At 34.7% G+C, this 12,627-nt stretch overlaps 2 protein-coding genes across 2 annotated transcripts; both read left to right on the top strand.

Moving 5' to 3' along the window:
• Positions 1-3,706: 3,706 nt before the first annotated feature.
• Positions 3,707-4,255, top strand: LOC145599409 (oleosin H2-like). Its single transcript, XM_081655798.1, has one exon. The coding sequence runs from the start codon at positions 3,707-3,709 to the stop codon at positions 4,220-4,222; it is 516 nt and encodes a 171-aa protein (XP_081511924.1). The 3' UTR covers positions 4,223-4,255.
• Positions 4,256-8,675: 4,420 nt separating this feature from the next.
• On the top strand, positions 8,676-12,303 carry LOC145598876 (AP-1 complex subunit mu-2-like). Its single transcript, XM_081655276.1, has 11 exons — positions 8,676-8,804; positions 9,370-9,516; positions 9,859-9,921; positions 10,046-10,222; positions 10,318-10,421; positions 10,756-10,863; positions 11,038-11,134; positions 11,318-11,415; positions 11,749-11,890; positions 11,971-12,093; positions 12,205-12,303. Exons 1-11 carry the CDS (start codon positions 8,676-8,678, stop codon positions 12,301-12,303), a joined length of 1,287 nt encoding a protein of 428 aa, XP_081511402.1.
• The last annotated feature ends 324 nt before the right edge of the window (positions 12,304-12,627 follow it).

Below are 12,627 nucleotides of genomic sequence, written 5' to 3'. Positions count from 1 at the left end.
GACCCGGGAAATACCCGATGGGAAATTTGGGGGAAAAAATTGTTTTTTCGGGACGGGTACCCGACCCAGGAAAATTGTTTGTTATCCGGGTCGGGACATGGGTCGCATTATTTAATTAGCGGGTACCCGAATACCCGCTATCTTTTAAAAAAAAAAACACTCTCTCTCAAATTAAGCCCAGCCCATTTATAGTTTAACCCTAGTTAGGGTTTTTCCTCTCAAACTCTCACGCCTCTCCCAGACTCCTCTCTCTCTCTCTCTCTCTCTTCTTACATCTCTCTCATTCCCTACCTCCTTTCTCTCTCCTCATGCCAATACCACTCCCACCAAAGCCGCTGATCACAAAATCCAGGCCAAATACTCCGCCGCCGCCATCCTCCTCGACCCCGCCAACCACATCATCAAAGCACTCGCGCTCGAACTCCAAGGGTTCATCAAGACCTCCGCCCTTGCCGTGCTCTCCTTCCTCGTGGTTGCGTCGCTTGAACTTCCCGTCGATTACTCCGGCTTCATCGTTGTATGCGTCGTCGGCGGCTTCTATTTATAATTCTTTTTCTCCTGTTTATTTTCCAATTGTATTAAATTTTGTCATCCACTTTTATTTGTTTATTTTTTGCATCAAAGATTCAATCTTTAAGTTGTTAATTCCATGATTTTTTTTTTCTACATTTTTCCCAGAAATTGTAAATTTAATTTTATATTCAACATTGTGTTTTTGTTTTTTTGATGATGATATGCTTGTGAATTGGGAAATAAATGGTTATAATTTGTGTTTACCTAACAAAAACTTTAAATTACAGCAAGTATAAATACCTAAAATTAATACAAGTTTTTTTTTTTAAAAAAAAAAAGAAATCCGGGTACCCTATGTCCCGACCCGAATAATTCGGGTACCCGGGAGATATTCGGGTCGGGACATGGGACAGATTCACAACTACCCATAACTCCGGGTACCCGGGTTTTCGGGTACCCGAAAACCCGGGTACCCGGATTTGAACACCCCTATTTACCATGGTCCCTAATATCCTTCGGGAGTCCAATTGGGTCGGTGGAACCATCCAATATGCCTGGAACAGTCATTTTACCCGTTTGCAACTTGCATCAACTTCGTAATCTCAAGCCTATTACGGACATTTATGACAACATATAATTAATATATATGGTTTCTAACGGCATTATATGACTCCGAGATGTATCCCTTAGGGTCTCAAGGCTTTTCGGTACAGGGCCCAAAACCCCAAAATTTCCTCAAAAAGCTTGGATTGTAGCCTTCAATTTTGTAATTTTTTGACCTTTTTTCACCCTGAAATAAAAATTGCTGAGATGTTTACCATGGTCCCTAATACCCTCCGGGAATCCAATTGGGTCGGTGGAACCATCCAATATGCCCTTAAACGGTCATTTTACCCGTTCACAACTTGCATTGATTTCGTAAACTCAAGCCTACCACGTACGTTTATGACAACATATAATAATGATCATATATGGTTTCAAACGGCATTATATAACTCCGAGATATGTCCCTAGGGTCTTAACACTTTTTGCCACCGGGCCCCAAAACCTCAAAATTTCCTCAAAAATTGTGGATGATTTGTACTCGTGTAAAATTATATTACTATGATTCTATTTTATTTTATTTTAAAGTAAAATTATTATGCTCCTGAAAAAGATTCATATAAGTCAATAGGTAAGATCGTGAGAGTTATACCATATGCATGATCTAATACTTCAGCCAACCTAACGTTTAAAATTGAAATTGAGAATTCGCATACGATAGGTTACAAGTTCAAATTTCATACCCTCGTATATAAGTTCTTGTAATTCATTTACTGATTTACACCTGTGTAATGTTTAAAAATGTAGGAAATAGTATTGAAAAACAACCGACCAACTACCCACGTCTAGCAGGTAAGTTATAAAAGAGTTGTCGCCGCCTTAGAGATATTCATAGATATGGAGAATATTACGATTTTCTCTTTACATTTCATAGAAACAAATTGTTTTTATTTTATGCTTCTATTGCAACTTTATACCCTTTGACTCTCTTTAACTAGAAAACCCCGCAGAAAGTCGAGCTTATTCACCCAAATAAAATTAATTAAAAAAATCCTTCAAAATAAGTTTAATAAAAAAAATTAAAGTAGAAGACCTTTGAGTCAACTCTAGCTGGAATATTATCAACACAACAATATGTTTCATCCACTGATAATATGTTGTTGCTCCCTTTCAGACACCATATTCGAATTTTGCTAAATTCCTAAGACCTTAATTTCTGCTGCCCCATGTTCCATTTCATTTAAATTTGATTCCAAAGTATTTGTGCCTTTATTTTCAATCAATTCCTCACCTTATTCCTTAGATTCTCCATTCATTGCTTAAAAATAAATCTACGAGTGTAACAGTTTTATAGAATGTATTCATGTTATACAAGTACTCGAACTATTTTGGGATGTATAGAAAAATCATCATATAACCTAATTATGTAGTATATAATTATTATGACGATTTTTTGAACATGATTCCATTTAATTAGAGTAAGAAAAAAATATATGATGAATTCTTTATAAAATCGTGGTAAATTCTTAATGACGTGGAAGTGTGGAACATAATAAGATTACGGATTTACGGATATGCAATGTAAATACAAGGATAATACGTTAATATAATAGGTCCTCCAAAATCAGTGATTCAATTATATAGATTTCAAAATTTAACAAGCAAGACCATGAACAAGTACTTAGGATCTAGTGTAACAAGCAAGACCATGAACAAACACTAACTCGTTTATTTATGATTTTGTACTGGACCCATGTTTCAAGTATTTTCAGAACAAGTCCTATACAAAATTTACATTGTTTGAGCTTACACAAAGTTGGGCTACTTTGTCATAAACAGGCCCATAATTTAAAGCATTTCTGGGCTGTAAGGTCATATTAAAGAACTCTCACAATAAAATTTTAGCCTTGTTACAAACACAACTAGTCAAGTAGGGAGTTCAACAAAATCAACATAACAAAAACTCACAAGTTTAAATGTCGAAATTGTGAAACTGTATCATTTTCAATGTCTCTGATCAATCCAACTTCACTATCATATCTCTAGCTTAAACATACATAATAGGGCTTTTTTTTTTTTCCGTAGTATATGAGTATATGACATTCATTAGTGAAATTTCCAACTTTTCCAAAGAATACAAAATATTCAATATAGATAGTTTTCAAATGAATACAATAAAAAATACTTTATTCATATATTATTTTATATATGAAGCAATTATATATATAGTCGCAATGTCGCATGTGTTGTTTGAAAAGACTACGTTAGTGTTTGCCATCATTATTCATCAATCCGAATCTCAAAAACTCAATTCAATCAACACGTACATAACATCCAACTTTGAGACTAAAAAACCTTCAAGAATTCTCTGCCAAATCCCATATGATATGTGTAACACTATATTAAAACTTTAATACAAAAAATTCACAATTCACAACAGAAAAGCACCGTTACCCAACAAGATAGACACTCACTATCCTTTTTCATGCATGCAAACCCTCACACTCTCTCATCTCACCACGTGTCCACCATATTCCACACGTCACACCACCTCTTCCTAATATAACCCTAACTTCTCCCTCATTATTTTCTCTCTCATTCATCCAAAAAAAAAACTAAACATTATTCTCAAAAAAAAAAAAAAGAAAAAATGGCAGATCAATCTTATCGCCAAGATATTTATCTAAGAGGTAGTCAAAGTCAAGGTCAAGGTCAAGATCTTCAACAAAGAGGTCAAGAAGCAGTTCAAAGCTTCAAACATTTCTTACATGAAAAAGCCCCTTCATCATCAAATGTTATTGCATTTGCTACAATTTTACCATTAGGTGGTTTTCTTTTGGGCCTTTCTGGGCTGGCTTTTGTTGGTTCTCTTATCGGGCTCGCGCTTACGACACCGTTGTTTATTCTCTTTAGCCCGGTTATTGTACCGGCTGTTTTGACTATTGGGCTTGTTGTTTTGGGCTTTTTGGTTGCTGGTGGGTTTGGGATTACGGCCCTTTCGGCTTTTTCGTGGATTATTAATTATTTTAGAGGGTACGACATGGGTCATGCGGCGGGTATGGATATGGATCATGTTTCGAGGTGGGCTCATGACAAGGCTGGTGATATGGGCCATAGAGTGAAAGAAATGGGCCAGGGTATCAAAGATAGAGTCCGCGGGGAATGAAAGAAGGTTGTAATATGGGCCTATTGGGCCTTGTAGGCCCAAGCATACTTTAGAGTCAATGAGGGTAAAATGGTCCATGTGTTATTTGTGTGTGTTGCCTTTTATGGGGCATTTTTAACTTTCTTTTTTGATTGATGTTTTGCATCTAATAATGCCATAATTATGCAATTTAGAATTTTGATACAAGTTTTATGTGACTTCTTATGTAATGAGGGCAATTGTTTTCTCTAGAGAAATGGTGTTTTGTGATTGTGCTCTTAGATTAATTTCATGGTCTAAATAATGTGTTTTTTCACACAATTTTTACTTATTTATCTTGTTTGACTCAAAGCCAGGAAATTATTAAACCCAAACTAATCTTATTAAAATTTATCATCCCTAAACTTATTGTATTCAAATTTATTAAATTTTATGTGTAGCTAGCTCCACTATGTGGACGATTATGATGTGATAAAAATAATCCCAACAACACTGATCGAGTAACCCATATAGTGCCGATCGGATAACTTTTAAGACACTGATGAAGTAATCCCTGTAACATTAACCAAATAACTCCTGTAACGCTAATGAAGGAATCCCTAATGGTGTGGCTACAGTGTGTATCCAACTATATACTTCCTCCGTTTTTTTTATTATTGCACCATAGGGGTTGGGTACAAATATTTTGGTAGTGGAAGAAAGTAACAGAGAGAAAGGTAAAAATACAAAATTGCCCATGTGACCTAATGATAAACTAAAAAGTAAGTGTGAAAAGCAAGGGTAAGTTGGGTATTTATATTGTGAACACAAATAATCTATTAACTATTACTAAAATAGAAGTTGCTGACGCCATCATTGCACACGTGTCTCTCTCTCAATAAAAATTTTCCCTCCTAAATGCAATGATGATGTCATTTTCTTTTTTTTTTTCTTTTTTTTGCTATCATATTTTACATTTTTGAAATTTAAATATTAAAAGCTTCTACATGACAACTAAAACCTATCAGTATATTGTTGGAAATAAACAATTTTAAATAGCACACTAATATATGACCTCCTACATAGAACTCTGAATAAGACAACGTTGATTACTATATCATAATTTTGATGAAAATAAAAAAATTTAAAATTACAAAATGTACATAATTCTTATTTATATTCATGTACAATAGTGATTTATTTTTAAGATATACTTCCTCCGTTTTCTTTTACTTGCAACACTTCCCTAAAAAGGAAATGTCATAATACTTGCAACACTCTATATAAAGGAAAGTTACATTATGGAAAAACTGTACTATATCCCTTATTTAAAGCACATGGCCCACTAAATTACACTTCTAACAACCACTCATCCTATTTTAAAGTTTATTATATCATGTAAACCCCAACTTTCTTAATTACCGCGCTAAAGGGTGTGTTGCATCAAAAAGAAAACGGAGAAAGTACAAATTAAAGATAACTTTTATATAAACCGTGCATCGTACGGTTTTTAACCTAATTTTCCTAAAGAGAAAATGGTGTAATATTTGTGAAACTTCCTTAAAAGGCAAGTGGTGCAATAATAAAAGAACGGAGGAAATATAGAAATTTGTGTATAACGATTATCAAACCATCTTCAATAAAAAAATACAGTAAATAAATAAATGAAAAGAATATTATCGAGCCAATTTAACATTTGGATCTTGTTAGATATGTCTTATATTAATGAATTTTCATAAAAGAAAATCATTTTTAATAAGTTTGACCAAAAATCCAAAATTAGCTTAGTATACTGATTTAAAAATATCAAAAATTAATATAGTGATAATACTAGGTTAGATTTAGTGCCATGTACGGTGACCTATAGCTATATATAGTTGTATATTGTTGATTGAGAAATATTATAATTATAAATTAGTCGAAGAATAAAAAATTATTAATTTGGTATTTGCAATTTTTAATTGTAGCTTCTAATACACAGGTAAACAAAAGTAGGTAAAAAAATCCTGAGCAATATTTTTCTTATTGGAAAACAAGTCACATTATTTTAAAATTTTACAAAATTTATTTAGAAGATTTGTGAAATCTTTTTTAGTTTAAATATAATTATTACTATGTGTTAATATGGAATATGTATAAAATATAATATTATTTTTATAAATGATTTGATTCCTTAGTTTATATTCAATAATTGTATCCGAATTCCGGTATCTATTTACGACTCCCAAGTCACATCATTATAGTCAAGTCACATCACTTTAATATACATATATGACATCATTATAAATATATAACATCATTATAGTCAAGTCACATCAAATTATTACACTTATGTGACATCACTATATTTCATGAATTTCAAAATAGAGTCATAACTCATTCATGGTACTTAATGCATATCTTTATCAGTGTCTTATGGTTTTAAACCTCCTTATAAGACTCAGGACTCATTCAACACATTTAGTTCAAATTTTGAAAAAAAGTCAAAAATTGATCCGAAACAGTGTATTATAGCCTTCAATTTTGGACAATTTTCCACTTATTTTGACCCGGAAATAAAAATTGCCGAGATGCTTACCATGGACCCTAATACACCCCAGGAGTCTATTTGGGTGGGTGCAACCATCCAATATTCCTTTAAACGGTCGATTTACCCGTTCGCAACTTGCACCGATTTCGTGAACTCAAGTCTACCACGGACAGTTATGACAACATATAATGGTCATATATGGTTCCAAACGGCATTATATGACCCTGAGATGTATCCCCAAGAGTCTCAAGAGTTTTCGCCACCGGGCCCGTAACCTCCAAATTAAAATTCCTCAAAAAGCGTGGATAATAGCCTTCAATTTTGGAATTTTTGACCCTTTTTTGTTCGTAAATAAAAATTGCCGAGATGCTTACCATGGTCCCTAATACAACCCGGAGTCTAATTGGGTGGGTGCAACCATCCAATTTGCCTTAAACTGCCAATTTATCAGTTCGTAACTTGCACCAATTTCGTGAACTCAAGCCTACCCCGGGCATTTGTGACAACATATAATAGTCATATATGGTTCCAAACGGCATTATATGACCCTAAGATATATCCCCTATGTTCTCAACACTTTTCACTACCGGGCCCCGTAACCTCAAAAATTCCTCAAAAAGCGTGGATAATAGCCTTTAATTTTGGAGTTTTCTTACCTATTTTTGCCCGGAAATAAAAATTGCTGAAATGTTTACCATGGTCCTTAATACCCTCCAGGAGTCCAATTGGCTGGGTGGAACCATCCAATCTGCCTTAAAAATGATCAATTTACCAGTTCGTAACTTGCACCGATTTCGTGAATTCAAGCCTACCACGGGCATTTATGACAACATATGATGGTGATATATGGTTCCAAATGGCATTATATGACCATAAGATATATCCCCTAGGGTCTCAACACTTTTCACCACCGAGCCCTGTAACCTCAAAAATTCCTCAAAAAGCGTGGATAATAGCCTTCAATTTTGGAAATTTTTGACCTTTTTTTCACCCGGAAATAAAAATTGCCGAGATGTTTACCATGGTCCTTAATACCCTCTGGAAATCCAATTGGGTGGGTGGAACCATCCAATTTGCCTTAAAACGGTCAATTTATCCGTTTTCGTACACGCCTCTTATATTGGCTATAAGATTTCATGGGGCCTCTACGTAACCGAATAATGGTCATTTATGGGTCGAAACAATATTAAATGACCCCGGGATGCATCCCTTAATGTTCTGTGAAATTCTGACACCGGGTCCCGACACCCGGGTCAAGATGCTCCGATTTCGTGTATTATAGCCTTTATATTTGGCTTCCGTATATCATTTTTTCACCCGGCAAGATTATGCATCCAAGTACTTCCATGGGTCCCCAAAGGGCCTTGGGAGTCGTAAATAGTGCCCCCGGAACCATCTAATTCATCCTTAATCATTATGCCTTAAGGGCATTGGGAGTCGTAAATAGTGCTCGGGACCCCATATGCCTACTTGCATAGTATAAAAAATAATATTATTTTTATAAATGATTTGTTTTCCTAGTTTGTATTGAATTGATAGGTTGTTTTAGTTGTAATGTAAAAGCTTCCAATATTTAAATTTCAAAAATGTTAAATATGATAGCTTTTCGAAAAAATATAACAATTAAAAATAAAAAAAATGATATCATCATTGTATTTAGGCGGAAAAATATTTATTAAAAAAGCAACACGTGGTCAGTGATGATGTCAAATTCATTTGTTTAATGATGACTTGAGTAAAATTTTCAATAACGTGCCACATAAATAATGCACGTTTCCGTTAGAAGAAACTACGAAAGTGGGAGAGCACAGCATAATCAAACCCACACACCCTCTCCATCTATCTTGACTTTTGTAAATTTCTTTATTAAAATTAGTGGTTCGAATTTTGTGATCATATTCAATCGATCTATCATTCATCCATTTCATACATTATATTGTAGGAGAAAAAAAAAATTAAGCGAAAATGGCAGGCGCAGCATCAGCATTGTTCTTGTTAGATGTGAAGGGACGAGTTCTAATATGGCACGATTTTCGTGGTGATGTTTCTTCCGTTGAGGCTGAACGCTTCTTCACCACCCTTGTCCAAAAACAGGTTTTCTGTTCTTGTGTGTTTAGATTATGATTTTTGTAACATATTGATCGTTTCAAATTATTGCGTGGTCTAGAACCGCCAAATGATCAATATATGCCTTAATTGTTTTACATTATTGTGTAAGATGGCGTTGGTACGTGTGACAGTGTGTGTGAGTTTATTACTAGGTGTTCGTGTCATAGCAACATTTTCTAAAGGGGACATGGGGGTAGATTACTATTTGTTTCGTTCTTTCTTAGATGATAGATTACGCCACTAGATTACAAGACCATGTGCTCTCGAATGCACCTAATAATTTGTCAACATATTTGTTCCTTGTGGGTATTGTAGTGCATTAATTTGTGAGAATAGTTTTTGGTTTTTGTGATTTTGTGACATAAACTGATTACAATTAAAAACACTTGTTACATTTGCTTAAAGTACATCAAAATGTTTTGATTTTTTCATGGTAAAGTCAATTATAAGTGTAACACCATTCATAATTGTTATCATGAATGATAAATAATTTATGTAGAAGAATGAACAAGGAAAAAAACTAAAGAATTTTTTTGATCAATGAATATAGGATGATGTGATCTCCCAAGGTCCAGTGGTACATGAGAAAGGGGTAACATACATGTTTGTGCAGCACAAAAATCTTTATTTAATGGCTGCTTCTCGCCAGAATTGCAATTCTGCTAGTCTTCTTCTTTTCCTCCATCGCGTTGTTCAGGTAAATTTTAACTAATTAATGAGTCCTTGATACCCTATTCGTATTTTGAAGCCTTCAAAGCAAAATGTGTAGTTTGTATGTAGCACTTTGCTAACATATATTCATTTTGGTTTAAACCATTATAGTAGTGGGACTGCAGTTTACTAGTGAAGTTGCAGATGATTCTTACTGTACCTCTGGATAATACTGAAGTTGGTGTATCCCAATTTCAGTTCTTCATTGATGCTGTTATATATGATAATAGACAATATATGATTCTGGATACAAACGTACATATGTATGGAAATTTTGTGATACTCATGGCTTGAGGATAACTGTTTAGGCTGCCTGTTCTGTATGCAGGTATTCAATCATTATTTCGAAGAATTTGAAGAGGAATCGCTGAGGGACAACTTTGTTGTTGTGGTAGGTACTGACAGCAAACTTTAAAAAACAGGATATTACTAACATTAATCGATTGAGAAAAACTTTGATAGAATTAGCTAGCATAGTAGCATTTATGAAATTTATCCTTTACTTTTCACTTCAGTATGAGCTTCTCGATGAAATGATGGACTTTGGTTATCCTCAATACACTGAAGCCTTAATCCTCAGTGAGTTCATCAAAACAAATGCTTATAAGATGGAAGTTGTGCAGCGGCCACCCATGGCTGTGACAAATGCTGTTTCTTGGCGCAGTGAAGGGATTAAATACAAGAGAAATGAGGTATCTTTTCTTGTTCTGCTTCTTACATATAGAGGCTATGATAATGACTGTGAAGTATGATGCTTTACTCTTGGCCTTTGTTTTTCATAATTCAGGTCTTCTTGGATGTGGTAGAAAGTGTAAACATACTAGTTAACAGCAATGGGCAGCTAATCCGTTCAGAAGTTATTGGAGCATTGAAGATGAGAGCATACTTGAGGTGAAATTACATCCTCTCTTCTCATTGTCAAGTCAATGTTACCAAAGCATACGTGTAACCTCTGTATCGTACTCTTGTTCCTTTCCATGAGGGAGCTGACCTGTTTATGCAATTATCCATTGCCCTTGTGTCTGCTGTTTTTTATTTGGCCTCTCTTTTCTCATAATATATTATAGAGCATATATATATATATACTTGGTAAAAATACTCTTTTGGCGCTTAGGATGTTGAAATGTTGCTTAATGTGATGTGGTTTAGTTTCAAAGATTTGGGTTGCTTAACTATTCTTAATTTCCTATAGACTAGTATATTGATTCTTGAACATTTGATGCAGTGGTATGCCTGAATGTAAACTTGGCCTGAATGATAGACTTCTATTGGAGGCTCAAGGTCAAACGACAAAGGGAAAGGCAATTGATATGGAGGACATCAAATTTCATCAGTATGTGCTCATGGCGTATCCCATTTTTACAGGGGTTTATGTTTGATTTTTTTCTTATGAATTTTATCACAAATCATTTCACCCTTGTCAAATGTACCTCATCTTGTGACCATGCATCCATCGATTTTCTGAGTCACGTTATTATGAGCTTCTGACAGCTACATTCCTCTTTAGGTGTGTGCGTTTGGCACGATTTGAGAATGACAGAACAATATCCTTCATACCTCCTGATGGGTCCTTCGACTTGATGACATACCGACTAAGCACTCAGGTTTTTTTCTTGCTTTCTGCTATATAGGTGTTTATGACTCAATTCCATAAGTGCTCACTCTTAAGTTCTCTTGCATGAGATGCAGTCTTGGACTTTTTGGAACTTTAAAGTTCCTGTTTGTGGTTTCTGTTCTGTCTGACAATAAGTATAAATTCTAAGATAAAAGCATTTGTCGTCTATTAGGTGAAACCACTTATTTGGATTGAAGCTCAAGTGGAAAGGTATTCAAAAAGTCGTGTTGAGATCATGATCAAAGCGAAAAGTCAGTTCAAGGACCGAAGGTACACCTCTGGAAATGTATTTTGCCATTTCCTTATACTGATCTAAACATGCGTGGGAAGCATCAGGACATATAGTCTATCAGCTGTTCAGCACAAATTTTAAGCTTCTCTTAAAAATTAAATTCACCAGAGTGAAATAATAATTTCTAAATTTCTTGGCATGTGGTACTTATTTCTTTTGAGCTAGTACATTATCATTGTAACAATGAAACATTTTATTTACAGGTTAGAATGAATTCAGGACAATTCTATTTCTTATGTACTGCTAGACAGAACCATGTTAAAGTTACTATATCTAACTATTGGACTTCTTGTTGTGTAACCTGTCATCAGCTACGCAAATAATGTTGAGATCGATTTGCCTATTCCACCTGATGCTACAAATCCAAAAATTCGGACATCAATGGGAACTGCAACATATAAACCTGAGAATGATGCAATTCAATGGAAAATCAGATCTTTTCCTGGAAATAAGGTAAGACTTTTTCTCTATTGATCGCGCCAGCATATGTGGGAGTGCCATTAAGACTTATGTATTATGTTCAACTTTCATAGGAGTATCTCTTGAGGGCAGAATTCACACTTCCTAGTATAAGTTCTGATGATGGGCTTCCTGAGAGAAAAGCACCCGTACGTGTCAAGTTTGAGATACCTTATTTTACCATCTCAGGAATCCAGGTTCTTTGTTCTATCTTCACTTATCTATTTATTACCAGACTCGCTACATTTTGGTGTCATCAGCTTAGTAAGAGTTTATTTATACGAATGTGTGATTGTTGGTTTTTCCAGGTGAGGTATCTAAAGGTTATTGAAAAAAGTGGATACCAGAGTTTACCATGGGTAAGATACATAACAGCAGCAGGCGAATATGAGGTACGATTGTTCTAAAAGCTACTGCCACCATGTGAATAGAAGCTAGGCTATCCATTAACAGCAGAAGTAAGTATTGTCTTTCTTCCTCAATATATTATTTAACAATTTCGCTATGCTTGGTCTTCTGTCTGCAACCCTCACAGTTTCTATGTTTGTTGTATGAAGGATGGCCAATCGTTGCAAGATTGCATATTAACTTGGTGCATCAACAGTTATAGCAGATGTTGCCGGCACCAGCAGTCAAATTGGTGAATTAGCCAGCTTTGAAAAAAGACATTAGGCCGTAAACAAGTTTTGATTGGTGAAATATTATCTATAGGAAACAATTTTGCCTTAATT

This window comes from Chenopodium album, chromosome 20 (assembly GCF_948465745.1).
Source record: "Chenopodium album chromosome 20, dcCheAlbu1.1, whole genome shotgun sequence".
Classification (NCBI taxonomy): domain Eukaryota; kingdom Viridiplantae; phylum Streptophyta; class Magnoliopsida; order Caryophyllales; family Amaranthaceae; genus Chenopodium; species Chenopodium album.
The sequence above is the reverse complement of the archived record's forward strand: the minus strand, read 5'-3'. Positions and strand labels throughout refer to the sequence as shown.